Genomic DNA, 25,553 nt, shown 5'->3' on the forward strand with positions numbered 1-25,553 from the left:
TCAGCCAGTGGCAGCCAGACAGCAGTGGGTGCAACGGGATGGCAGAGGCAGCCTGTCTGGAACGTTCTGCGGAGAGGTTTGCTTTCGAAGGCACGTCTAGAGGAAGTCCTAGTCAAGGGCAGTCCAAGGAAAGTTGTGAATTCAAGGGAGGGAGAGTTGGACAGGTGGGGCCTGTGGGCACCCTCAGGGGCTTCAGGAGGGCTGCTGGGGGGCCTGGATGAGCCCGCTGGTGACCAGGGGAGCTGCAGCTCATGGGGAGCAAGGTAGGAGGGGCAGGAAGAGCTGGATGGATGGTGGGATATCCATCCCTTCCTGGGGAAGTAGCCCCAGTGGTGCAACTTGTAGCCATCTGGGCCCTCAATGTGGCCTGACCCTCCAGGAGGCTCCAGGTCCCGGCCCAAAGTTGCTTGGGGAGGAGCTGCTGTGAAAGGCAGGGCTGGGCTCTGGACTGAAAAGCCCGCTTCTTGGGCCTGCCTGGCCTAGAGCAGGTGCTGGATGGTAGAAAGGAAGAGAGGACAGGGAAACAGGAGCGAGGGCCCAAGGCGGCCCCCGCAGCACCCTGACTCGGAGTTTGGCTCCCAGCAAATTCCTCTGAGCCGCCCCTGTGGGCTCACCCAGGAGCCAGCAGGCCCAGCACTGGGGGAGGAGGAGGTCTAAGTCCCAGGCCCAATTAAGAGATCAGATGGTGAAGAGTTTGGGGGCTTTTAAGGTGAGGAGGCCTGGGCTGATCCCACAGGCTGATATAAAGCACTGTGGCCCCCTGGGCAGTGCCAGGGCTGGCGGGCATCAGGGACAGGGCTTTGCAGAGCCATGGCCCACGAGTGGGGCCCCCAAAGGCTTGCAGGTGGGCAGCCACAGGCCAACTTTGAGGAGAGCACCCAGGGGAGCATCTTCACCTACACCAACAGCAACTCCACCAGAGGTGAGCAAGCAGGCTGGGTCGGACTGGCTGGAACAGCCCTCCAGGGACACAGGGCCAAGTGGCTGTGAGCGGTGTGCTGGCTGGCCACCCCTCCACCCCGGGGAGCCTCTGTACCCCATTGCTCCCCTTAGCTTTTGTGATGCCATGAACGGGGGAGGGGTCCTTTCTGAATACAAAAAGAAAGAAAGAAAGTGAAGTCGCTCACTCATGTCCAACTCCTTGTGACCCCATGGACTATAGCCCACCAGGCTCCTCTATTCATGGGATTCTCCAGGCAAGAATACTGGAGTGGGTTGCCATTTCCTCCTTCAGGGGATCTTCCTGATCCAGGGATCGAACCCTGGTCTCCCGCATTGCAGGCAGACACTTTACCATCTGAGCCACCAGGGAAGCCCCTAAGGACACCATCATATCGAATGTGCATTTTTCAAATTACATTGGCTTCACAGAGCCTCTGAGAATCCCTGTCCTAGACTGCTAGTGAGCGCTCATTGCCCTCAACCCCACTGCGTCTATGCAGGGGCTCTCTTCCTGGGGAGGGAATCTGGGCCTAACTCATCTTTGCATCTCCCAAAACCAAATGGAGATGGCCAGCAGGAGCGGGAGGCTCAGGTGGCCCAGAGGTGGGTGAGTGCCTTCGAGAGCCTAAGGATAGAAGAGACCATGGTGGTCGTCTTGTCCAAGCTCACCGTGGGGCCCTTGGCCCCTGGCGGCATGTCCTAGGGAAGAAGTTAGCTCAGCTCCTGAGGAGAGGCGCTTCAGCTGCACCAGACAGTATAAAACTCTGTTGAGGCAGCTGGCATTCTGCCCTGGGCATGGCCCAGTCACGAGGCTTTGTCTGCCAGCCCGTCAGAGAGCTGAAGATGCCAATGACCCCCAGCCCCTAACCCCCCAGGTCCCTTCTTCCAACCGAAGACCTTTAGTTCCTTCAAAAATGTCTCAGTTCAGTTGCTCTGACTCTGTGACCCCATGGACTGTAGCATGCCAGGCCTCCCTGTCCATCACCAACTCCCAGAGTTCACTCAAATTCATGTCCATTGAGTTGGTGATGCCATCCAACCATCTCACCCTCTGTCATCCCCTTCTCCTCCCACCTTCAATCTTTCCCAGCATCAGGGTCTTTTCCAATGAGTCCATTCTTCGCATCAGGTGGCCAAAGGATTGGAGCTTCAGCTTCAGCATCAGTCCTTCCAATGAATATTCAGGACTGATTTCCTTTAGGATGGACTGGTTGGATCTCCTTGCAGTCCAAGGGAAAAATGTCTCACTTGCCACAATTTCCAGAAGCCACACTGGCTCCTTGACACCCAGAGCAGGACCAGCAATAGGGTTCCCAAGCCATACTGGTGGAGAACCATGAAGTTCACCTTGACCTGATGGTTTTCACCCCAGAATGTCCCTGATGGAGACCCAACAACACACTTCCTGGAGGCCCCTGAGGCTTTGTCGACACCCCAGACTTCCCTATTGTAATTTTTTTTTACAAAAATTCATGTGTCTAGCAAAATAGGAAAGGATAATGGCACTGGGTACCCAAAACTTGTCCCCTCCACTAGGGTGTCCCTCACTTCTCTTATTTCCTCTCTATCTTGTCCACTAACCACTCCTGCCGATTTCTGGAAGCAGATCCAAAACATCACATCATTTCCTCTGTAAGACTTCAGAAGGTAGCTCTAAGAAGAAAGGACTCTTTAAAAACATAAATGCAAAGTCATACTTGTATATGTTTTCCCTCAATATCCTTGCAATTTATTTGTTGAAGAAGATGAGCTGACTGTTCCTGGAATGACCCATGCCCTTCTGCCCAACCCCCCTCCCCATCATCCTATTTCCATCACTTAGTGGTTGAGTAATCTGCTAAAATGGTGGTGGCAGAAAGGTCCTTCCAACAGAGAAAGGTGTAGACCCACTGTCATAATAAAGGGGAGTTACCCCTCACTTTCATTCTGTGTGCATTTGCTCCAGCTGCAGCACCACAGACTGGGTGGCTTAAGCAACAGAAATTGATCATCTCCCAGTTCAGGAGGCCAGCGATCACGGGCTCGACAGGGTTGGCTCCTCCAGGTGGTTCTGAGGGACACCCTGTTCCAGGTCCCTTCCCTGGGTTATGGTGAGTGAGTGAAGTCGCTCAGTCGTGTTCGACTCTTTGCAACCCCATGGACGGTGGCTACCAGGCTCCTCCGTCCATGGGATTTTCCAGGCAAGAGTACCAGAGTGGATTGCCATTTCCTTCTCCAGGGCATCTTCCCAACCCAGGGATCGAACCCAGGTCTCCTGCATTGCAGGCAGATTCTTTACCAGCTGAGCCACCAGGGAAGCCCAAGAACACTGGAGTGGGTAGCCTATCCCTTCTCCAGCGGATCTCAGAACTAATAACCATCAGGTTTTCCTCACCCATCCAGGTGGCTGATCCCCCAAACCAGCCACCAGGGACCACCACCAGGGTTATGGTAGTCTCTGGTAATCCATAGTATCCCTCCCCCAGTTTATGGTAGTCTCCAGCAATCCGTGGTATCCCTCCCCCAGGTTATAATAATCTCTGGTAATCCGTGGTATCCCTTGGCTATTGAAACACCACCCTGATCCTTGCTTTCATTTTCACATGGCCATCTTCTCCTAAATGTGTCTGTGTCCAAATTTTGCCTTTTTGTAAGGACACAAGTCCTATTGCACTAGGGCCAGCCTAGCAACGTCATCAGAACTTGATCATCTCTGTACAAACCCTTTCTCTAAATAAGGTCACATTCTGAGGGAGTGGGGATTATGATTCCCACATGCCTTTTTTTGGAAGGGACACAATTCAATCCATAGCAAAGGCCCTCAATCTTTCATTCTCGGGGCACTGACTGTACATGCACAAGACACAGTCCAGTGAGGAAGACAGGACATGCACGTGCAGAGCTCCAATATGGAGTTAAATCTCAGCTGGGGAATCTAGAAAGGGTCCCGGAAGGCAAGGGTGCGGAGCCAGACTGGATGGTATGAACCAGCTGAGGACCCGGGTATGAGGAAGACCACAAGCAAAGATCTGACGACAGAATTATGTGCAGCGCACACAGGCAACATCACCGGGGCACCTGGGGGTTTCAGGGGAGCAGGAGCCAGCCAACCACACTCCAGGAGGGCGACCTGCCAGATGGTGGGTGGGCAACTCAGACCAGGGAGCAATACCTGGCATGGATGATGCTTTGTTAAGCTCAAGGATGCCCATGCAGGTGTTTCCAGCAGGTTGTGGCCTTGGGTCTGAGAAACAGAATTGAGGGAAGGTTGCCTGCAGATGGACAAAGCTAGGGGGAAAGGCCGGTTTCAAAGGCAAGGGCAGGTGTGGCCGTACAGGTGATGAAGTAGCTGCCCGAGTCCTCTGCTCACTCTGTACCTCCTGCCTCCAGATCCCTTTGAAGGCCCCAATTACCACATCGCTCCCAGATGGGTGTACCACCTCACCAGCGCCTGGATGGTCTTCGTGGTCATCGCGTCTGTCTTCACTAATGGCCTCGTACTGGCAGCCACCATGAGGTTCAAGAAGCTCCGCCACCCTCTCAACTGGATCCTGGTCAACTTGGCCATCGCTGACCTGGTGGAGACCATCATCGCCAGCACCATCAGCGTCGTGAACCAGATGTACGGCTACTTTGTGCTGGGCCACCCCCTGTGTGTCGTGGAGGGCTACACTGTCTCCTTGTGTGGTAAGTCACCTGGGGGCCTGGGTTCGGGGGAGACCCAGCCTGCTGCATGTAAAGGAGATCGTCATGTGGCGAAATTGCCAGGGGCAGCCGTAGGACGTGGGCTTAGCACATCTTTGAAGGGGGACAGACCTGCTGGGGAAGCTGGGCTGGGACCATTAGAGGTGTCTGCTCTGAAATAGACCTGACCTGGCGATATTCAGTTTGAGACCATGTAGCTGGCATGGGCGGAGACAGACAGATCCACATAATCGCAGAACAGGGTGGCACAGGATGCCTCTGGGCACCCCAAATGAGCCTCCCACTCAAATCTGGGATATGTGCCCTTTCAGTTCACACCTGTGTCAGTTTTTCTCTGGCAAGGAAGCAATTCCCAGGAGAGCTCCTGAGATATTGAAACTAGATCCTACTTTCCTTTCCCCAGCCCAATCGCTCATTTCTCCATCGGTCATGGCTCTGCCGAGATCTCCATTGGCTGCCAAGCCCGTGTTCATCGCTCTGTGCTGTTGGGCATCTGGATAGTGAGAATACAGTGCCGTCAGTCCTTAGAGGACTGGGACCTGGAGGAGGTCATGAGGGAGCTGGATGTTGGGTCAGAAGGATGCAAGGGCACTCACGCCAAGTGGCCGAGGAGGGTGGGGTGCAGACGGCTAGGCTGGTTGGGTGGCCAGAGGCTGGGTGGGCAGACAAGGGACAGAGGAGGCCCAGGATCGTAGGGTGAGATGGGGAGGAGGGGATCAGAGGGGGAGACTGAGAGGAGGCTCGCCAATGGCTGGGAAGATGTGAGGAAACCAGGGCTGGCTGGCGTCTACCACACGCTGAGCACTAGGCAAGGCTAGGGCGTGTTGGGAGGCCAGGTCTGCTTGCCAGGGGCCTATGAAGAAGAGGACATGGACCCCTCGGCGGCACACACTCCCAGGAGAGAACCAAGTGCTGTGGGGTTGCAGCTTGGCATTCACCGAAGACGACAAGGAGCCCAAGGGCCCCAGTGCTCAGCACGTGCACCCTGTCTCCAAGCCCCCGGCCATCAAAGCAGTGAAGGCGCACAACTGCCTCCTCCCGGTTTTATGTTCCCATGGCCACCTGTTCACATGCCTGGGTCCTTGGCACCTACATCTATGTTGGGTTTGTCTCACTGCTCTGCAGTGATCTCCAATTTGGGTTCTCAAGAGATGAGCCATAGACAGAGAGTAGGATTAGCGGGGCAGGGGAGAGGGGACCTGGTCAGTGACCTGAGCCACTGGTGATGTCACCTCCACTCACTGACCTGACCAAGTTCAAACTCTTCGGGCACCATGGGTAGCTGGTGCCGGGGCCCCTCAGTGGCTCCTCCATCCCGTCCATCCCACTTCTGTAACTGCTCGAGGTCTGCTCTCAGGTCACCAGTTTGGGGGACCATGGATTCCCAAGGAAGCCAATGATACTGAAATACGGTTATCGAAATATGAAACATGAATTAGTGACATAGTCCCTCATTCAAAGTGTTCATATTAAAAGTAGTTTGTAGAAGTATTCAGGACACTACTCCATTAAAGTATCAACTGTATCTGGCAGGAAAGTCCCTGAAGGTCAACATGGTAATGAATATAGTCGTCTTGGCAAATGCCTGGCACCTCTGTAAAGTGATGAGCCACGGGTGCTGCTAACGCTACTGCACTCGTGTTGGGGGTAAGGGAAGCCAAGTGTCCAGCAGACGTTGGTGGAAACAAACACATTGTTGCCCCATCCCAGCTCATGGAGCCCTGAATTCCACACACAGATTGCTGCCAGGTGGGCCATGCTGAGAGGCCTGGGCTGAGGACAGGCAGGCCCACAGCTGGAGTGTGCCGGTCACCAGACACGTCCTATTTCCTGGCCTTGGCTGGGACAGCAGCACCTCAGTGTGGCCTCAGGGGTGTATGTGGCCATCAGGACTTGCATTGACAGTATCATGAGAAAGGCTGGCGGCCAGATAAAAGAGAGACGAGAAGTGAGGTGGGCCACGAGGCTGAACCAGAGAGGGCAAAGGGAGGTGGCTGCAGGCACAGCAGGGAAGAAACAGGGGACACAGGTGTTAGAGAAAGAAACTGACCAAGAGACCTGTTGCTTCATGGACCCGAAAACACTTTTTGGATAATCAGGTTTTGCAGGCAGGTTGGGGGGCATGGGGGGCATTCTCCCTCTTGATATTGCAAACTGTTGACTCAAAGCCCTCCTGTCTGCTCTGCCCCAAAGGGATCACCGGTCTCTGGTCCTTGGCCATCATCTCCTGGGAGAGGTGGATGGTGGTCTGCAAGCCCTTTGGCAACGTCAGATTTGATGCCAAGTTGGCCATCGCGGGCATCGCCTTCTCCTGGATCTGGGCTGCTGTGTGGACGGCTCCGCCCATCTTTGGTTGGAGTAGGTGAGGAGGCGGAGTGCCAGGAAGACAATGCGTGTAGAACAGGGCAAGGAGGGTCAAACTCGTCGTTCATTTTGAGACCTTGGGGCAAATCACTCTCTGTTTCTGGGCCTCTGTGGCTCCAGGAGTGAAGTGGGAGTAGACCTGACTCCTTTGAGCAGGCCAGGTCTGAGGCTGTATGACTCTGTCTGGCTGCCACGTGGGCGTGGGCCCTGTGGTCTCTAAGCCTCAGCAAAGGTCTGTTTCTCCCAGACAGGAGCAAATCATGAGAGCTCAGAGAGGAACACTGCAGGCTCAGGCCATGGGCACACTGGATCACTGGGCACACAGATTCTTACCCACTCTGTCCCAGGCTTCTTTCTTGTACCTGCTAAGGGGCCCCCTTTGTGGAGGCTTCTTGGGTCACAGCTCACCAGTGTCCTCATCAGGTGGATTCTTTGGGGGAAGACCCGAATTTCCAAGGAAGCAGCTCCGATATTTGAGTGGGCGGGATGGGATAAGGCCGCTGCATTTCTGTCTTCTGCTGCAAGCTGGTGAACAAGTTCTTTCTTCGGGAAGCTTCCATCGTCATGGAGGCCAGGCTCTGTCTGTCACCCTCCTCATGCCCCCATGCCCACAATAGCTGGGATTGCTGAACACATGCTCATGTAATCCTCAGGGGCTCACAGCTGTTCTTAAGGCAAGAGGGTGCTTCACCTCCCCTTTGTAAAAAGGGGATGTGATGGGGATGATGAAAATGTTCTAGAACCAGACTGGTGATGGATGCACAACATCAGGAATGCACCAAACCTCCTAATTATGTGTAAAGAAAAAAGAAAGTAAAGTCACTCAGTCGTGTCCGACTCTTTGTGACCCCATGGACTGTAGCCCACCAGGTTCCTCCATCCATGGAATTTTCTAGGCAAGAGTACTGGAGTGGGTTGCCATTTCCTTCTCCAGGGATCTTCCCGACCCAGGGATTGAACCGGGGTCTCCCACATTGCGGGCAGATGCTTTACCATCTGAGCCACCTATGTGTGTTTTACCACAAAAAAAAAGAGGGGAAAATGAGATCAGAGATGGAGAAGGATTTACAGAAATCCTACCAAAGGCCTTCCTTTGGGGGCTGGTGATGAAAATGTCCTGGAAGCAGACAGAGGCGGCAGTTGCCCCATACCGTGTATGTCCTAGATGGCTCTGAACTGTTCACTGCAAAAAAAAGTCAATTTGGGTAATGTGAATTTCACCACAATAATAATAAAAAAAAGCCCAACAATCCTCAATCAAGTCACTGGGGTGCCGGGGCAAGGGTCCTGGTCCCTGCCCATTTCAGCAAGGGCTTCCGGCCCTTCTCTGCAGGTACTGGCCCCATGGCCTGAAGACTTCCTGTGGCCCTGATGTGTTCAGTGGCAGCTCCTACCCGGGGGTGCAGTCGTACATGATCGTTCTCATGATCACATGTTGCTTCATCCCGCTCAGCGTCATCGTGCTCTGCTACCTGCAAGTGTGGCTGGCCATCCGAGCGGTAAGCGCCCTGCCCTCCCAGCTTCCCTCCTGCCAGCAGGATCGTGCAGGCAGGGAGGAGCCACAGAGGACCGCCCAGTCTACTCTCCTGCCCCCAAACCAGATGTGAGGCTCCCTTGGCCTTGCCTGTACAGGGTGGGCAGGGACAACCCCCCTCTCTTCGTGGAGGGACCCAGAGCTGACCCCGGGCAGGGGGATGGGGAGGAAAGCTAGTCACAGCCGGCCAGATCCCAAAGCAAAACCTGCAAAGCAAGGGGTGTTTTCAAAAGGCTGCCACCGGAGGGCTCCCTTCACAGGGCTGTCCAAGGGGTGCATTCACACCCTCCTCCCTGAGAAGCTGGTCCCCCCCCACCCCCACGCCACCACCGGGGTGCAGGAAATCAGAGCAAGGCAGGAGAAGGGCTTCTGAGAACTCTGCACTCCCCTGGGGTGCCCAAAACACCACACAAAAGTCGTGCCTTTGTCAATCAGCTTGGCCTGGAGGTGCCTCCCGGGCCTAGCATGCAGAGTCAGAGGCCTCTGGGGTGGTGCCTTTCCTCTCCAAAGAGGCTTGTGCCCACAATTGGCTCATCATGGGCTGTCACAGCTCTTTGTGGAGGGGAGGCCATCAGAGCTGAGATAAGCTCCCCTCCCCCTGCCTTCAGCCTGTGATTTGCTCCCCCTTCTCGCTGCCCACCCCCACCCTTCGCTGGCAGTATGGGATCAGAAGAAACTTAACTGACTCCCACGGGTAGCCACATACAACTTGGGCTGGGCGAGTCGTGAGCTGTGGAATCTGGGCTACAGGACACACCCCAGCCATCAGTCACCCTTGAGACCTGACCATGGGGTGGGGGCGGGGGGGAGGCAGTGGGGGGGGAACACACTCTGATAAGGGACCAGGGGAGGCTGGAAACAGCCTCATTAGCTCCTTCCCTGCCTCCTGGCAGGTGTTAGCCAAGCCCCGCTCAAAGCCTCTAAGAGCTTCCACAAGACCAGCCCTGGCCAGGCCGGGAACTCCCTTGGGTGGGAGTACTGGAGTGGGTGGCCATTTCCTTCTCCAGGGCATCTTCCCAACCCAGGGATTGAACCTGGGTCTCCCGCATTGCAGAGCAGATGCTTTACTGTCTGAGCCACCAGGGAAGTCAGCAGAAGGGAATCCCCTGAGATACCCCTCACGGTCCCCAGGATAACTCTCTGTCTCCCTCAGGTGGCGAAGCAACAGAAAGAATCTGAGTCCACCCAAAAGGCGGAGAAGGAAGTAACCCGCATGGTGATGGTGATGATCTTCGCCTTCTGTCTCTGCTGGGGGCCCTACGCCTTCTTTGCCTGCTTCGCCGCTGCACACCCCGGCTACGCCTTCCACCCTCTGGTGGCCGCCCTGCCAGCCTACTTTGCCAAAAGTGCCACTATCTACAACCCCATTATCTATGTCTTCATGAACCGCCAGGTAAGGCACACAGTTTGGCAGAGCAAACTGCAGACAGACCCTGGAAGAGCCTGGATGGCTCCCACCAGGAAGTGTGTCTGCAGGAAGCCTGAAAATGACCTCTGGGAAAATAACCCCAGGACGCTCGGCACCAGTGACCCAGCCCCAGACAGCCGTCCCTCTGGATCCTTTTATGGTCTGGGCCTGACAGTGGGCACTTCCTGCAGGCCACTATGTGTGCGTGCCCATCCCATCGGCTGGCCTTAGCTGAGCCCGGAGCTCAGACACCCTAGGATTGCCAGAATGCATCTAGCATACAAAGTACCCTGGGCATGTGCGTCTTGATTTCACAGACACAATTCTTGCGAACTTAATCTTTCCATATTCAAACCCTAATTCTGACAAGGACACAGAGACCCTTCTTGCCTGTGCCGACTTTTGGCCTTCTTAAATTTGTGGATCAGTCCAGGCAGGACATGCTGTGGTCTTGCCAGATGGCAGCCATCAGGAGCTGGCATATTGAGCCTCAGCAGTAAACTGCCCACAACTCCTAGACTTCTTGCAAAGTTACAGGTGACCATCATCACCTGTAAGGCCCATCATCTTTGAAGGGCCATTTGCCTATTTTTCTTTGAATCCATCATGTCCACTCCACTAAGTTGTCGAGTAGATGTGACGTGGCTTGATAATCAGAAAGGTCTGTGGGTCAGAATACCACTCTCCAAGGGGCCTCGCATATCACTATGGTAATGTTTAGGTTATCGAGTAGGACCAACACCACTATGGAGTCCCCAGGACTTCACACCAAGAGCAGAGCTCACCCTTTGGCCCCCATTTCCTGTCTTTCCCATGGGTCTCTTCTGAGGTTTGGCTTTCGCTTGCAGAATCCTAGGCCATCTTTGTCTTTTCATGAGCTTTTCCATTCTCCCCCCTGGAACTCCCCCTCCTCTGCCACTGTCTGCATTCCCAGATTCTCCAGGTTTTCGAACTTTGCTTTCACCCTTTCCACACTGTTATCCCTTCCTGTTGCATTCAGACAGAATTTTCTGGAATGGAGCTCCACAAGGACATGAAATGTTGCTCTTTTCATTCGATGCAGATGCCCCGAGGACACATGGGTTCAGCATGGGTGCTCAGTATGTAGATGCTGAATGTGTGGCCAATGTATCCCTCAGCCTCATCTGCTGGGTCTTCAGCTGAGTCTGTTCTGCTGCTCAGCCCAATTCTGGTGTTACTGACTTCAACAATTATGTTTTTGTTAGAGTTTTGATATTGGAGGTAGCTAAAGGTAGTTGAGAACAGACCCCAAATATATAGGAAACGCCTCTGCTTTGTATTCTCAAAGCATTGTTGTTAACTCAGTTATGAGATATAATCTGGGGAATGCATACATCCTATTAGGGGTTCAGTAGCAAACAGCAGGGGGCTTCCCTGGTAGTTCAGCTGGTAAAGAATCTGCCTGCAATGCGGGAGACCCCAGTTTGATTCCTGGGGGAAGATCCCCTGGAGAAGGGATAGGCTACCCACTCCAGTATTCTTGGGCTTCCCTGATGGTGCAGACAATAAGGAATCGACCTGGAGTGCAGGAGAACTGGGTTTGATTTCTGGATTGGGAAGATCCCCTGAAGGATCACATGGCAACTCACTTCAGTATCCTGGCCTGGAGAATCCCCATGGACAGAGGAGCCTGGCAGGCTACAGTCAATGGGGTTGCAAAGAGTTGGACACAAATGAGCGACTAAACACAGCACAGCACAGAGCAGAGTCCTCCTGATGCCAGAAGACTCTTGGTTGAAGAGACGAGGTGGGTTCTTGCCTACCTAGTCCTCACCTGGCCCCTTGATGACAGAACAGAAACAAGACAACAGTCACTTTCCTTTTCACTAAAATGCCTCTGAGACTCTCCCAGACATTGGCCCGTTAGCTGTGATCATCTTTCGTCACTGTATATGTTTCGTGGGGCTGTCATAACAAAGTACCATAAGCTAGGAGTGTTGAAACAACAGAAATATAGTCTCTCTTGGTTTGAGATCAGGGTGTGGGCACGGTTGGTTCGTTCTCCTAGGTCCTGACAGGTACCTGTAACCTCTGGTGTTCCTCGCGTTGGGGATGAGTCCCTGTGATCTCTGCCCTTTACCTGTGCATGGCGTTCTTCTGTGTCTGAATCCAAATTCCCTTCTTTTCCTGAGGACATCCATCATTGGATGAGGGCCCACCCTACTCCAATATGACCTCATGATAATATGCACCTTAATCACATCTCTAAAGACTTATTTCCAAATAAGATCACAGTTACAGGCTCCAAGGATTAGGACTTGAACATATCTTTGGAGGAACACAATTTGGCCCACAGTAGGTCATGTATGGATGTGAGAGTTGGACAGTGAAGAAAGCTGAGCACTGAAGAACTGATGCTTTTGAACTGTGGTGTTGGAGAAGACTCTTGAGAGTCCCTTGGACTGCAAGGAGATCCAACCAGTCCATCCTAAAGATCAGTCCTGGGTGTTCACTGGAAGGGCTGATGTTGAAGCTGAAACTCCAATACTTCGGCTACCTCATGCGAAGAGTTGACTCACTGGAAAAGACCCAGATGCTGGGAGGAATTGGGGGCAGGAGGAGAAGGGGATGACAGAGGATGAGATGGCTGGATGGCATCATCGACTCTATGGACATGAATTTGAGTAAACTCCAGGAGTTGGTGATGGACAGGGAGGCCTGGCGTGCTGCGATTCATGGGGTCACAAAGAGTCGGACACGACTGAGTGACTGAACTGAACTGAACTGAACTGAGTCACCATCAACTGGTCAATTAGATAACTCAGATAACCGAGTAGTCAGGAATAGACTATCCACCTGTGCAAGGAGTAACTGGAGCCTTCCTCCATTCTCCTTGTAGATTCTGAATGTGTAAGCTGTCAGTTCAGTTCAGTTGTTCAGTCCTGTCCGACTCTTTGCAACCCCATGGATTGCAACACATCAGGCTTCCCTGTCCATTATCAACTGCCGGAGTTCACTCAAACTCATGTCCACTGAGTCGGTGATGCCATCCAACCATCTCATCCCCTGTCGTCCCCTTCTCCCTGCCTTCATCTTTCCCAGCATCAGGGTCTTTTCCAATGAGTTAGTTCTTCTCATCAGGTGGCCAAAGTACTGGAGTTTCAGCTTCAGGCCTCCTAAGCCATCAGGGTGACACCTAAGGACTGCTATCCTCACAGGGCCCCGCCGTTGCATTTAGCCTAGCATACTGGCCCTGCCTGCTCTGCTATTCAATAACCCTTTCTGTCCTGCCAGTTTCGAAATTGCATCTTGCAACTTTTTGGGAAGAAGGTGGATGACAGCTCTGAACTCTCCAGTGTTTCCAAAACAGAGGCGTCATCCGTCTCTTCGGTGTCACCTGCATGAGTCTCTGCCAGCCCCGAAAATGAAAACGCCTGCCTCCCACCCAAAAACGGAAAACAGAACCTGTCCCCACCTCCAGGGCTTTGGCCCCCATCCACCCCACCTCTGCACCCTTGCTTCTCCATCCCTGTGAAATAATCATAGTTTCTCTTTGCCAAAAACAACCATGTCACAGGGGCTGCCACTGCCATTTGGGGGCAACTGAGCCTCTGGGCATTGGGTCACTGGGTCATGGGACGGCACGCAGGGTAGAGAGGGGAGCAGTACTCCAGAGATGTCCATCTTTTATAAGCCTCCTGTCTGCAGGTGGGAAAGAGAAGCGTGAAGCAGGTGGGCATCACTGGGCTGCCAGGGATGGACAAGGAAAGGCAGAGCTGAGCAGTGGCCGTCTTGAGAGGTGGGAGGAACTAGCAAAGCCAGGCCCTTTAAGGCCCCTTGGGTGGAGGCCAAGAGGCCCTGGCAAACCGTCTCCACCTGAAGGGGACCCAAGCCTGCCAGTCTCAGGCAGGGATGGCGTGCCACTTCTGCCAGGCCAGGATGCTGAGCCCAAGGAGCAGGAGCACAGTGCAGGCGTGCAGGCGCAAGTGCAGCAGCAGCAGGGGGCAGGCACAAGTGCCGGACAGCAGGACCAGGAGCACTGTGGCCAGCGTCAGCAGCAGGCTCTTCAAGTGGCACAGGATGTCCTGGGGCCAGCTCTGCGGGTGCTCCATCAGCCCCAGCTGGGTCACCTGCTGCAGAGCCTCGAGCTTGCCCACACGGTTCTTAAAGGTCTCCATGACCTCCTGCAGGAGGAAGACAGTGAAGCTGGGACCCCACGTCCCCGCTGCCCAGGGGCCCGAGAGTCGCAGATTGTGCCCGAGTTCCCAGATTGGCTAAGCTGGACCCGGCCCTGGGGGAGGACAGCGTGATCATAAAGACTGGGTACCTCAGGGGCACAGTGCCAGGCACGATCCCTTCCCTGGACTCCAGGGGACACACACACACACACACACACACACACACACACATACACACACACACACACACACACACACACCGATATTCATGAATCTTTTATATATATAGTCACTCTTTTGTAACGGTTTTACAAAAATAGCAATATATGAGAAGTAGAAATCAAGATCTAAACCTCCCATGTATGCCATTAAATTCAATATATATAACTCCAGTGTTTCGTGTGGAGTAGCTCTTCCCTAAAAATCATCTGTTGATTATCAGAATGGAACAGTCACAAAAATCCACATAACTGTTTAATTTCACGGATAGGAAATGTTTAGCATAAGCCAATCCATAAAGACAGAAGAAAATTTGTGGTTGCTGGAGGCTGGGGGAGAGAGGAGGTGGGGAGTAACTGCTAGCGGGGATGGAGTTTCTGCTGGGAGGGATGACAGGGTCCCGGACTGAGACAGTGTCCACTACAACACAGCCCTGTGAATACGATAAAAACACTGAATATGACAAAAACACTTTAAATGGGTGAATTGTACACCATGTCAATTATATCTCAATAAAGCTGTTATTAAAACAGAAACCAAAATTGGATTGCGGTAATGGTTACACAGCTTGGTAAATTTACTAAAGCTCATTGAAACATACAGTTAAAATGGTACATTTTATGGCATGTAAGTAATATCTCAGTAGACCTAATAAAAAAACACAAAACATCACTACCTGTTGTTTACAGCCACATATTTAAGTAGAAAAAGTCTAAAAATATGTCTGGAAAAGCTAAGCACCTAACAAGGATAGCAAGGTAGGCAGAAGGGGGGAAGGTGAAGGGGAGCATTTCAAGCAACTCATCTTTTAAGCTTTTATTTCTTAAATAAAATTTGAATATGTTAAGATTTGAGAAAGCTGGGGGTGGGCAGATAACCTTGACCAAATTATTCTCTGCTTTCCCTGGGTTTGGAATATTTCATGATGTCAAAAAACACTTTGAGGTCCCTCATTTGGGCACCAACAAGGATGGGCCAGAAAGAAACAGGCCAGGCAGCTTCTAGCTTTTTAAGGAAAGCTGAGGAAGGCCTGACCAGAGCCAGGGTGACAATGCTGGATTCCAGTGGGGGCCTGGGGCCCTGCAGAGAAGCAGAGGCAGGTATAGGAACTGGGAAGTGAGCAGTTCAGTTAGGTCCTGTTCAGGGACTTGACTGGCACACTGTGGAGATGGTCCCCAGGCAACTGAGAAGCTGAAACACTCATTTATGGAAGCCAGTTCATCAAGAGTCAGTTCATGATGGTATTTCAAGGAACAGTCCATCAATCTCTGCCCTGTTCCCTGTTGAGAAGAAATTGGTCTGACAACCTGACTGAGACTACTGCCCACAGAGAAGGGGAGAGAGTGGGGTGTCCACCCTGAAAGCAGATTCCCCCGTGGCTGTCCTTCCATTCACATATAGGATGGAGCTGCAAGGACATTCAAGATGTCTACCATGTTCAAGTGTATATTCATGAATATGTTCTTCATGAAGATGAAATTAGCAAGCGGGTTCTTCATTAATATATTTCTAAGAACAAATGACAATACTCTTACACACATTCTTGAAAAGACTGTTGAATAAGACAATATGAATGTATAAGGCTGTTCCCTCCATCTCCCCTTATCAGTGAGGCCACAGCAGGGCCCTGGCTTGTGACACATCCCTCCCTTGGTCAAGGACTCTTCTCTGTCTGGCTCCTACAGCCACGGAGGTAGAAGCACCACCATGGAAAATGCTCTTATGAGGGCAAAATGATGGTTGGTCAACCAAAACACCCCTCAAATTCGTCCAAATCTGTTAAGGCCACCCTGTCTGATAAAAATGGCCTCAAACATCATTGCTGCTGCAGAAAATATAATCTTGTTCATAGCTGAGGATGGGCTTTGACAAACTGAGCTAGAACCTAACAGCCTGAAACACAGAGAAGTCTGAGATGGAGAGACTGAAGTGGGAAGGATGAAGCAGGCCAGATGCGGTAACCTGGTAGAGACAGAGCAACTCCTCTGAGCTCACATGGTATCACGCACATCCTTAGAAGTGGAGGCAGTGGCAACTGTCACACACAGAGGAAAAGGGCATGTGAAGACGGAGCAGAGGGAAGGGGAAGGTGCTGGCCTGGAAGACTGCAGTGCCAAGGCCACAAGCTAAGGAAGCAGCAGCCCCAGGAAGCTAGGAGAGGCTAGGAACAGATTCGCCCTTCCAGAAGGGACGTGGCCCCACCCACACGCTGACTTTGACTTCACCATGCTGACCTCCAGAACTGAGAGAATCCATCTCTGTTGTTTGAAGTCACTAAGTTTGGGATACTTTGTTAGGACGGCCAGATGAAAGCCCTCCAACTGCATCTAGTGGGGAGAGAACAGGGATGCAGCTAAACATGCCCACAATGCGTGGCACGGCCTCCTACAACAGAGAATCACCTGGTCAAAAATGCCAGTAGTGTTGAAGTTGAGAAAAAACTGCACTATGGTAACACCATCTAGAGTTCTCGGCCACTAGGTGACACCTGAGTTTAGGAGCCTGAAACTTCGAAGACTGACCATACCACCAAATATTGGCAAGACCGTGCAGCAACTCAAACTCTCACAGACTCCTAATGGGAATGTAAAATGGTACAACCATGCAGGAGACCTGGGTTGGGAAGGTTGATCCCTGGCTGGGAAGATCGTCTGGAGGAGGGCATGGCAATCCACTCCAGTATTCCTGCCTGGAGAATCTCATGGACAGAGGAGCCTGGAGGGCTACAGTCCATGGGGTTGCCAAGAGTCGGACATGACTGAGTGACTAAGCACAGCACATGCTGGAAAAGTTGCTTTAGAGGTTATCTGGCAATTCCACATATAAAAGTATATGTTCATAAAAAGACACGCATAGTGTTCACAGTAGCTCTACTCCTCACAGCCCCAACTGGTAGCAAATGAATGGGTCAATGCACTGAGTTCACATCACAGAGCACTGCTGAACAAGAAGGAATGAGCCACTCTTGTGTGTAATGCAGATAAATCTCAAAATCATTACACTGCGTGAAAGAAGACACTAAGTTTGATATAACATATGCTTCCATTTACATGAAATGTACCAGAACAGACAAATCCAGAGAGATGGAAAACAGATTGGTGGTTACCAGGGGCTGAGAGAAGGCAAATGGGGAGTGGCAGTGTCTCTTTCCAGAGTGATGAAAACTTTGGGGAACTATTATTGATAGATGTACTTTTCATTGCACAATACCGTGAATGCACTGAATACCATTGTACACTTTGAAATCAGCAATTTTAGCCTTTCCAGCAGTGACAACCTCCCTATGAAAACTTGCCTCTCAAAAGGATTTCCCTCATCTCTCTCCAGAAGACAAAAGGAAACACAAGAAGAAGCATCTGGTTCAGAGCCCCAATTCCTATTTCATGGATGTGAAATGCCCAGGATGCTATAGAATCACCCTGTCTCTAGCCGTGCACAAATGGTAGTTTTGTGTGTTGGCTGCTCTACTATCTTCCACCATCTTACAGGAGGAAAAGCAAGGCTTACAGAAGGCTGCTCATCCAGGCAGAAGCAGCACTAAAAGTAACCTATATCAAGAGGAATGTGAAACCATTCCAATAAACATGTATTAGATAAAAAATAAAATAAAATTAATAACTTTATGTTTTGTCAATTTTGTCTCAATTGAAAAATAAAATAGCCCTCTTGAAGGCAATATATATATATATATATATATATATATATATATATATATATATATATATATAAAACCTGTGAGAAGTGTCACAGAACTCTCCAGTTTGAAACCTCAGTTTGTGACAAACCAGAGGAGATGTGACAATCGCAGGGGCCTGGGTAGTGACCAGTTGTGGACATAAGGTGGCACTTCATTGAGTTGAACATACGCCCTTGTGCCTGAGACTCTGTTTCCTCATCTGTAAATTCAGTGCTGAATGGTACAGCTGATCAATGCTACATGCTCCCTATTGTCACTGTAACCATGTTAAGTCTTCTTCAGCCCATTCACCATATCTCTCAAGAAATCTGAGTCTTATGGACCTGCTTTTTTGTTTCTAATATATATTAATCAAGGTAGGCTAACTGCTATAGCCAATGACCAGAACATCTTGGTGGCTGAAGATGATGCCAGTGTATTTCACAGTTCACTGGTGGTGGTGTTGGTGTGAGGAAGGTGCTGGCTTAGAAGTGCAACCTTGCACAATTCCCACAGAGTTTTGCGAGGAGGTAGTTTGCTCTGCTCCCCTGCACAGCTGGCAGACACTAATATGCTATGGGTTAAGAACGTTCTAGAGCACCACAGTCCCATTGGCCTAGGCAGTGTAGAAACATACAAGGAAATGCACAACTGTCCTGAGTTCTGGTCTTGCTTTACATAAATCCAACCTTGAAAAGAGAATTGGACCATAAAGAAGGCTGAGCACCGAAGAACTGATGCTTTCAAACTGTGGTGCTGGAGAAGACTCTTGAGAGTCCCTTGGACTGCAAGGAGATCCAACCAGTCCATCCTAAAGGAAATCAGTCCTGAATATTCACTGGAAGGACTGATGCTGAAGCTGAAGCTCCAATACTTTGGCAACCTGATGTGAAGAATGGACTCATTGGAAAAGACCCTGATGCTGGGAAAGATTGAAGATAGTTAGATGACATCACCAACTCAATGGACATGAGTTTGAGCAAGCTCCAGGAGATGGTGAAGGACAGGGAAGCCTGGCGTGCTGCAGTTCATGGGGTTGCAAAGAGTTGGACACAACAGCGACTGAACAACCACAACAACCTTGAAAAAGTCACCCCCAAAAGAAACCTGAATTGTGACTGACTGCCTTACTTGACAGCAGGTTGCCCCTTCATACTCCTTTAACTGCCCTTCAGGGATTGGTCCAGCAGTGTCAGTGCAGGTAGGATTTCCCTATGCAAACAGAAGATGACTGCAGGGCTCAGAGGAAGGAGCTTGGCACCTATGAGGGCGGCTGGCACCCCAAGAAGGGCTCAATAGAAATGCGGATGTCCTTGAGAGACTGAGTTTGCCTTTTTTTTTCCTACTGGTGGGCCCTAGTCTGGTCTTGAAAGTAAAAGTGAAATTTTCAAGTCGCTCAGTTGTATTGGACTCTGTGACCCCATGGACTGTAGCCCACCAGGTCTCTGTCCATGGGATTTCCCAGGCAAGAGTACTGGAGTGGGTTGTCATGCCCTTATCCAGGGGATCTTCCCAAACTCAGGGATCAAATCCAGGTCACCCACATTGCAGGCCGTTTTTTTTACTGTCTGAGGCACCAGGGAAGCCTCTTGGATGAAGATAAAATCAACCCACCACACCAGGGGCTCGGGGGGAGAGAAAGCATTCCCTGGAAGGCAGTCATTTTCAGAACATATCACCCACATGGGAGCTTCTGCCTCAACTTAGCCATGAGCCCAGGTGATGGGGTCAGGGCAGACGAGGCGATTCCACTCATGTATCATCTGCCGCTCTGAGAGGAACACCGATACCACCCCCACCCTCCCCAGAGCCCAGGTGGCCAGGAGCTCCGCCTCACCTGGACTTTTCCTCCTGAAGGGACTCCAGTGATGCCTGCAGGTTGGTCAGATACTGCTCCCTGAGGCTCTGGTAGGACCCCTGCAGGCTCAAGTGGACCATCTTCACTTCTCTCAGCTCTTCCTTCATCTTCTGCCCCAGCAGGGCTCGTGGCTGGGCCCCACACTTGTTCCCCAAGGACTTCTGCTGCTGGCAGGCTGGGAAGTGAGTCTGCAGAGGGACGTGTCTGATGACGGTGGACAGGTCGCTGGATGAGCAGTCTTCTCCACCTGGCCGGGGGGGCTCTGCACACAGAGCCTTCTCACGGGGCTGCTTGCAGTTGTTCTCCAGGCTGCTTTTGGTCCCCAGCACTAAGCCCTTGCGCCTGCAGCCCTCCTCTAGTTCCTGCAGCTGCTGGTGACACTGGCGGAGCCTTCGCTCGATCTGGGCGATGGTGGCAGAGGTTCGCTGGTTCACCTTCTCGAAGGCCTGCCGGATGTGGAAGGCCTGGTGCTGGTCGGCCTTGGATACCAGCTTGAGGTAGCACACTGTGTTCTCATTGCGGCTGGCCTTCTCCACCCTCAGCTGCTCTGAGAGGTAGAGGATACGGTGCTTGATGCTGTCCTGTACGTTTCGAGTCAGCTCCCCATCTGAAAGGATGGAGTGGCCACTGGGGCCATCCTCGCTGGATGACAGGGATCTGCAGGAGGGTATACCGGAGGAGAGGGTGGCAGTCGGGCCCTTGGTGTATTCTGTCTGCATTGGGAGATAAGAATCACAAAATGGGTACTTCCGTAAGAGGCAAACAATGGGAGAATTAGATTCATTATTGCTCCACCCTAAACAATACTTCCAGGTGTGAGCAGGTACTTACATGCCCTACATGCACTTCCATGCACATGCCTTCCATGTATTTACATGTGTGAGTACATGCGACACAGACTGGACATGCTTTATGGGCATCGCATACTTCACTGTGACCTCCAGGTGGCTAGCACAGCCTCCACACCTGTCCTGTCTGTTCCAGAACTTCTCTTCAAAGAATTACCAGCTGTGCATCTTACTTTATAGAGAACTGTTATTGTGAAGAATGGAATAAACTCATTTCCATAAACCCATACAGCTTGCTACATTGCTACTGCCAGGTGGATAGAAGGGAGAGGCAGGGAGATTTGCAGCCTAACAGGTTCATTCCTTCACCTAATCATTCAATGAACACATATTTCTGAGCCTGCCATGTGGGACAGAAGGCAGACATATTCCGTACTCTCATAGAGCTGACCATCCAGGGTGGACGGTTCTACTGTAACACAAAGGAGTCTCTTACATGGAAAGGGATAATAGTAAGCACACTGCCTTGGAGACGCCACTAACTCTGAGACCTTGAGCACTCACAGGATCAGATTTCTCACCTCTAAAATAAAGATGGCCAAAATAAATAAATAAAGCTGGCCATAGCAGCATAACTGGAACACAGGAGATAAGGGCAGAGTGGACAGTGATGAGCTAGAAGTAGGTGGAATCAGGACAGGTGGAGCCTCTGTTCTGTTCCTACTTTTTAACTAAAAACACGTTCATGACTGTGTTTGATCTGAAAGTGCTCTCCTGGTGGAGAGCCAGGAGTGATTATACTGTAATAGATATTTTGGTACTGTGTATTTTATTCTATGCAAATTATACCTTAATCTAAAAAATAAATGTGATACCACTAGGCACCGAGCAGAGTGGCAAAATTTAGACTAACAATAATAAATCTCAGACAGGATATGAAACAACAGGAACCCTCCATCACTCCTGGTGGGAGAGTAATTGATATAAAACTTTGTGGAATGCATTTGGTAATATCATGAAGCTGAAGACATGCATGCTGAATGGCCCAGGTACCCTGGTGGCTCAGATGGTAAAGAATCTGCCTGCAATACAGGAGACCCAGGTTCGATCCTTGGGTGGGAAAGATCCCTTGGAGAAGGGAATGGCAACCCACTCCAGTATTCTTGCCTGGAGAATTCCATTGACAGAGGAGCCTGGCAAGCTACAGTCCATGGGACCACCACAAACAGTCAGACACGACTGAGAGACTAACACACTAATGCTGAATGGCCTGGCAATTACATACCTAGATATACCCTTGAGAGGCAGGTACAATAATACTCCCAATAATCAACTGCTAGAAACAACCCACCTGGTCTATATATCAAAGAATATGTAAGTGAACTGTAATATATTCAGTAATATACTACAGCACTGGAGCTTCGCAGGTGGCACTAGTGGTAAAGAGCCCACGTACTACCGCCAGAGGTCAGGGGTGGCGGCTGAGAGGAGCAACCCCACGTCCAAGGAGCGGCGGCTGCATGGGCACAGGAGGGCTGAGAGGAGCTACTCCACGTTCAAGGTCAGGAGGGGTGGCCATGAGGAGATACCCCTCATCCAAGGTAAGGAGCAGCAGCTGCGCTTTGCTGGAGCAGCCGTGAAGAGATACCCCACGTCCAAGGTAAGAGAAACCCAAGTAAGATGGTAGGTGTTGCGAGAGGGCATCAGAGGGCAGACACACTGAAACCATAATCACAGAAAACTAGCCAATCTGATCACACGGACCACAGCCTTGTCTAACTCAATGAAACTAAGCCATGCCATGTGGGGCCACCCAAGACGGATGGGTCATGGTGGAGAGGTCTGACAGAATGTGGTCCACTGGAGAAGGGAATGGCAAACCACTTCAGTATTCTTGCCTTGAGAACCCCATGAACAGTATGAAAAGGCAAGATGGTAGGATCCTGAAAGAGGAACTCCCCAGGTCGGTAGGTGCCCAATATGCTACTGGAGATCAGTGGAGAAATAACTCCAGAAAGAATGAAGGGATGAAGCCAAAGCAAAAACAATACCCAGTTGTGGATGGGACTGGTGATAGAAGCAAGGTCCGATGCTGTAAAGAGCAATATTGCATAGGAACCTGGAATGTTAGGTCCATGAATCAAGGCAAATTGGAAGTGGTCAAACAGGAGATGGCAAGAGTGAATGTCGACATTCTAGGAATCAGCGAACTAAAATGGACTGAATGGGTGGGTGAATTTAATTCAGATGACCATTATATCTACTACTGTGAGCAGGAATCCCTTAGAAGAAATAGAGTAGCCATCATGGTCAACAAAAGAGTCCAAAATGCAGTTCTTGGATGCAATCTCAAAAATGACAGAATGATCTCTGTTCGTTTCCAAGGCAAACCATTCAATATCACGGTAATCCAAGCCTATGCCCCAACCAGTAACACTGAAGAAGCTGAAATTGAACAGTTCTATGAAGACCTACAAGACCTTTTAGAACTAACATCCAAAAAAAAAAGATGTCCTTTTCATTATAGGGGACTGGAATGCAAAAGTAGGAAGTCAAGAAACACCTGGAGTAACAGGCAAATTTGGCCTTAGGGTATGAAATGAAGCAGGGCAAAGGTTCATAGAGTTTTGCCAAAGAACACACTGGTCATAGCAAACATCCTCTTCCAAAAACTCAAGAGAAGACTCCACACATGGACATCACCAGATGGTCAACACTGAAATCAGATTGATTATATTCTTTGCAGCCAAAGATGGAGAAGCTCTCTACAGTCAGCAAAAACAAGACCGGGAGCTGACTGTGGCTCAGATCATGAACTCCTTATTGCCAAATTCAGACTTAAATTGAAGAAAGTAGGGGAAACCACTAGACCATTCAGGTATGACCTAAATCAAATCCCTTATGATTATACAGTGGAAGTGACAAACAGATTCAAGGGATTAGATCCAATAGACCTCTGAGGGCCTGAAGAACTATGGGGGGAGGTTTGTGACATTGTACAGGAGGCAGTCATCAAGACCATCCCCAAGAAAAAGATATGCAAAAAGGCAAAATGGTTGTCTGAAGAGGACTTACAAATAGCTGTGAAAAGAAGAGAAGCGAAAAGCAAAGGAGAAAAGGAAAGATATTCCCATCTGAATGCAGAGCTCCAAAGAATAGCAAGGAGATATAAAAAAGCCTTCCTCAGCCATCAATGCAAAGGAATAGAGGAAAACAACAGAATGGGAAAGACTAGACGATCTCTTCAAGAAAATTAGAGTTACCAAGGGAACATTTCATGCAAAGATGGGCTCGATAAAGGACAGAAATGGTATGGAGCTAACAGAAGCAGAAGATATTAAGAAGAGGTGGCAAGAATACACAGAAGAACTGTACAAAAAAGATCTTCACGACCCAGATAATCACAATGGTATGATCACTCACCTAGAGCCAGACATCTTGGAATGTGAAGTCAAGTGGGCCTTAGAAAGCATCACTATGAACAAAGCTAGTGGAGGTGATGGAATTCCAGTTGAGCTATTTCAAATCCTGAAAGATGATGCTGTGAAAGTGCTGCACTCAGTATGCCAGCAAATTTGGAAAATTCAGCAGTGGCCACAGGACTGGAAAAGGTCAGTTTTCATTCCAATCCCAAAGAAAGGCAATGCCAAAGAATGCTCAAACTACTGCACAATTGCACTCATCTCACACGCTAGTAAAGTAATGCTCAAAATTCTCCAAGTCAGGCTTCAGCAATACGTGAACTGTGAACTTCCAGATGTTCAAGTTGGTTTTAGAAAAGGCAGAGGAACCAGAGATCAAATTGCCAACATCTGCTGGATCATCAAAAAAGCAAGAGAGTTCCAGAAAAACATCTATTTCTGCTTTATTGACTATGCCAAAGCCTTTGACTGTGTGGATCACAATAAACTGTGGAAAATTCTGAAAGAGATGGGAATACCAGACCACCTGATCTACCTCTTGAGAAATCTATATGCAGGTCAGGAAGCAACAGTTAGAACTGGACATGGAACAACAGACTGGTTCCAAATAGGAAAAGGAGTATGTCAAGGCTGTATATTGTCACCCTGCTTATTTAACTTACATGCAGAGTACATCATGAGAAATGCTGGGCTGGAAGAAGCACAAGCTGGAATCAAGATTGCCAGGAGAAATATCAACAACCTCAGATATGCAGATGACACCACCCTTATGGCAGAAAGTGAAGAGGAACTGAAAAGCCTCTTGATGAAACTGAAAGAGGAGAGTGAAAAAGTTGGCTTAAATCTCAACATTCAGAAAACTAAGATCATGGCATCTGGTCCCATCACTTCATGGGATATAGATGGGGAAACAGTGGAAACAGTGTCAGACTTTATTTTTTTGGGCTCCAAAATCACTGCAGATGGTGACTGCAGCCATGAATTTAAAAGACGCTTACTCCTTGGAAGGAACATTATGACCAACCTACGTAGCATATTGAAAAGTAGAGATATTACTTTGCCAACAAAGGTCTGTCTAGTCAAGGCTGTGGTTTTTCCAGTGGTCATGTATGGATGTGAGAGTTGGATGGTGAAGAAAGCTGAGCGCCGAAGAATTGATGCTTTTGAACTGTGGTGTTGGAGAAGACTCTTGAGAGTCCCTTGGACTGCAAGGAGATCCAACCAGTCCATCCTAAAGGAGATCAGTCCTGGGTGTTCATTGGAAGGACTGATGTTGAAGCTGAAACTCCAATACTTTGGCCACCTCATGCGAAGCAGTTGACTCATTGGAAAAGACCCTAATGCTGGGAAGGATTGGGGGCAGGAGGAGAAGGGGATGACAGAGGATGAGATGGCTGGATGGCATCACTGACTCGATGGACATGGGTTTGGGTAGACCCTGGGAGTTGGTGATGGACAGGGAGGCCTGGTGTGCTATGATTCATGGGGTCGCAGAGTTGGACAGGACTGAGCGACGCTG

General features: G+C 50.3%; 2 protein-coding genes and 1 pseudogene across 2 annotated transcripts; 2 read left to right on the forward strand and 1 right to left on the reverse strand.

Moving 5' to 3' along the window:
- Window positions 1-802: 802 nt before the first annotated feature.
- Window positions 803-13,610, forward strand: LOC110136269 (long-wave-sensitive opsin 1). Its single transcript, XM_020891864.2, has 6 exons — window positions 803-922; window positions 4,312-4,608; window positions 6,820-6,988; window positions 8,324-8,489; window positions 9,678-9,917; window positions 13,188-13,610. The coding sequence occupies exons 1-6, from the start codon at window positions 811-813 to the stop codon at window positions 13,296-13,298; spliced, it is 1,095 nt and encodes a 364-aa protein (XP_020747523.1). The 5' UTR covers window positions 803-810; the 3' UTR covers window positions 13,299-13,610.
- TEX28 (testis expressed 28) lies at window positions 13,563-20,543 on the reverse strand. Its single transcript, XM_070462927.1, has 2 exons — window positions 19,804-20,543; window positions 13,563-14,099 (listed from the first exon to the last, which is right to left on the reverse strand). The coding sequence occupies exons 1-2, from the start codon at window positions 20,541-20,543 to the stop codon at window positions 13,796-13,798; spliced, it is 1,044 nt and encodes a 347-aa protein (XP_070319028.1). The 3' UTR covers window positions 13,563-13,795.
- LOC110136270 (small ribosomal subunit protein eS27-like) lies at window positions 17,674-17,831 on the forward strand (annotated as a pseudogene).
- Window positions 20,544-25,553: the final 5,010 nt, after the last annotated feature.

The sequence above is a fragment of the Odocoileus virginianus genome, unplaced genomic scaffold (genome assembly GCF_023699985.2).
Source record: "Odocoileus virginianus isolate 20LAN1187 ecotype Illinois unplaced genomic scaffold, Ovbor_1.2 Unplaced_Scaffold_18, whole genome shotgun sequence".
NCBI lineage: Eukaryota > Metazoa > Chordata > Mammalia > Artiodactyla > Cervidae > Odocoileus > Odocoileus virginianus.

Excerpts from the sequence above, each read along its gene's own strand:
- LOC110136269 (XM_020891864.2), top strand. The coding sequence starts at position 811 with ATGGCCCACGAGTGGGGCCCCCAAAGGCTTGCAGGTGGGCAGCCACAG. Across the intron at positions 923-4,311 it reads CAACAGCAACTCCACCAGAG|ATCCCTTTGAAGGCCCCAAT; the intron begins GTGAGCAAGCAG and ends TCCTGCCTCCAG. Across the intron at positions 9,918-13,187 it reads ATGTCTTCATGAACCGCCAG|TTTCGAAATTGCATCTTGCA; the intron begins GTAAGGCACACA and ends CTGTCCTGCCAG.
- TEX28 (XM_070462927.1), bottom strand. The coding sequence starts at position 20,543 with ATGCAGACAGAATACACCAAGGGCCCGACTGCCACCCTCTCCTCCGGT. Across the intron at positions 14,100-19,803 it reads CTTCAGGAGGAAAAGTCCAG|CTTCACTGTCTTCCTCCTGC; the intron begins GTGAGGCGGAGC and ends GTGGGGTCCCAG.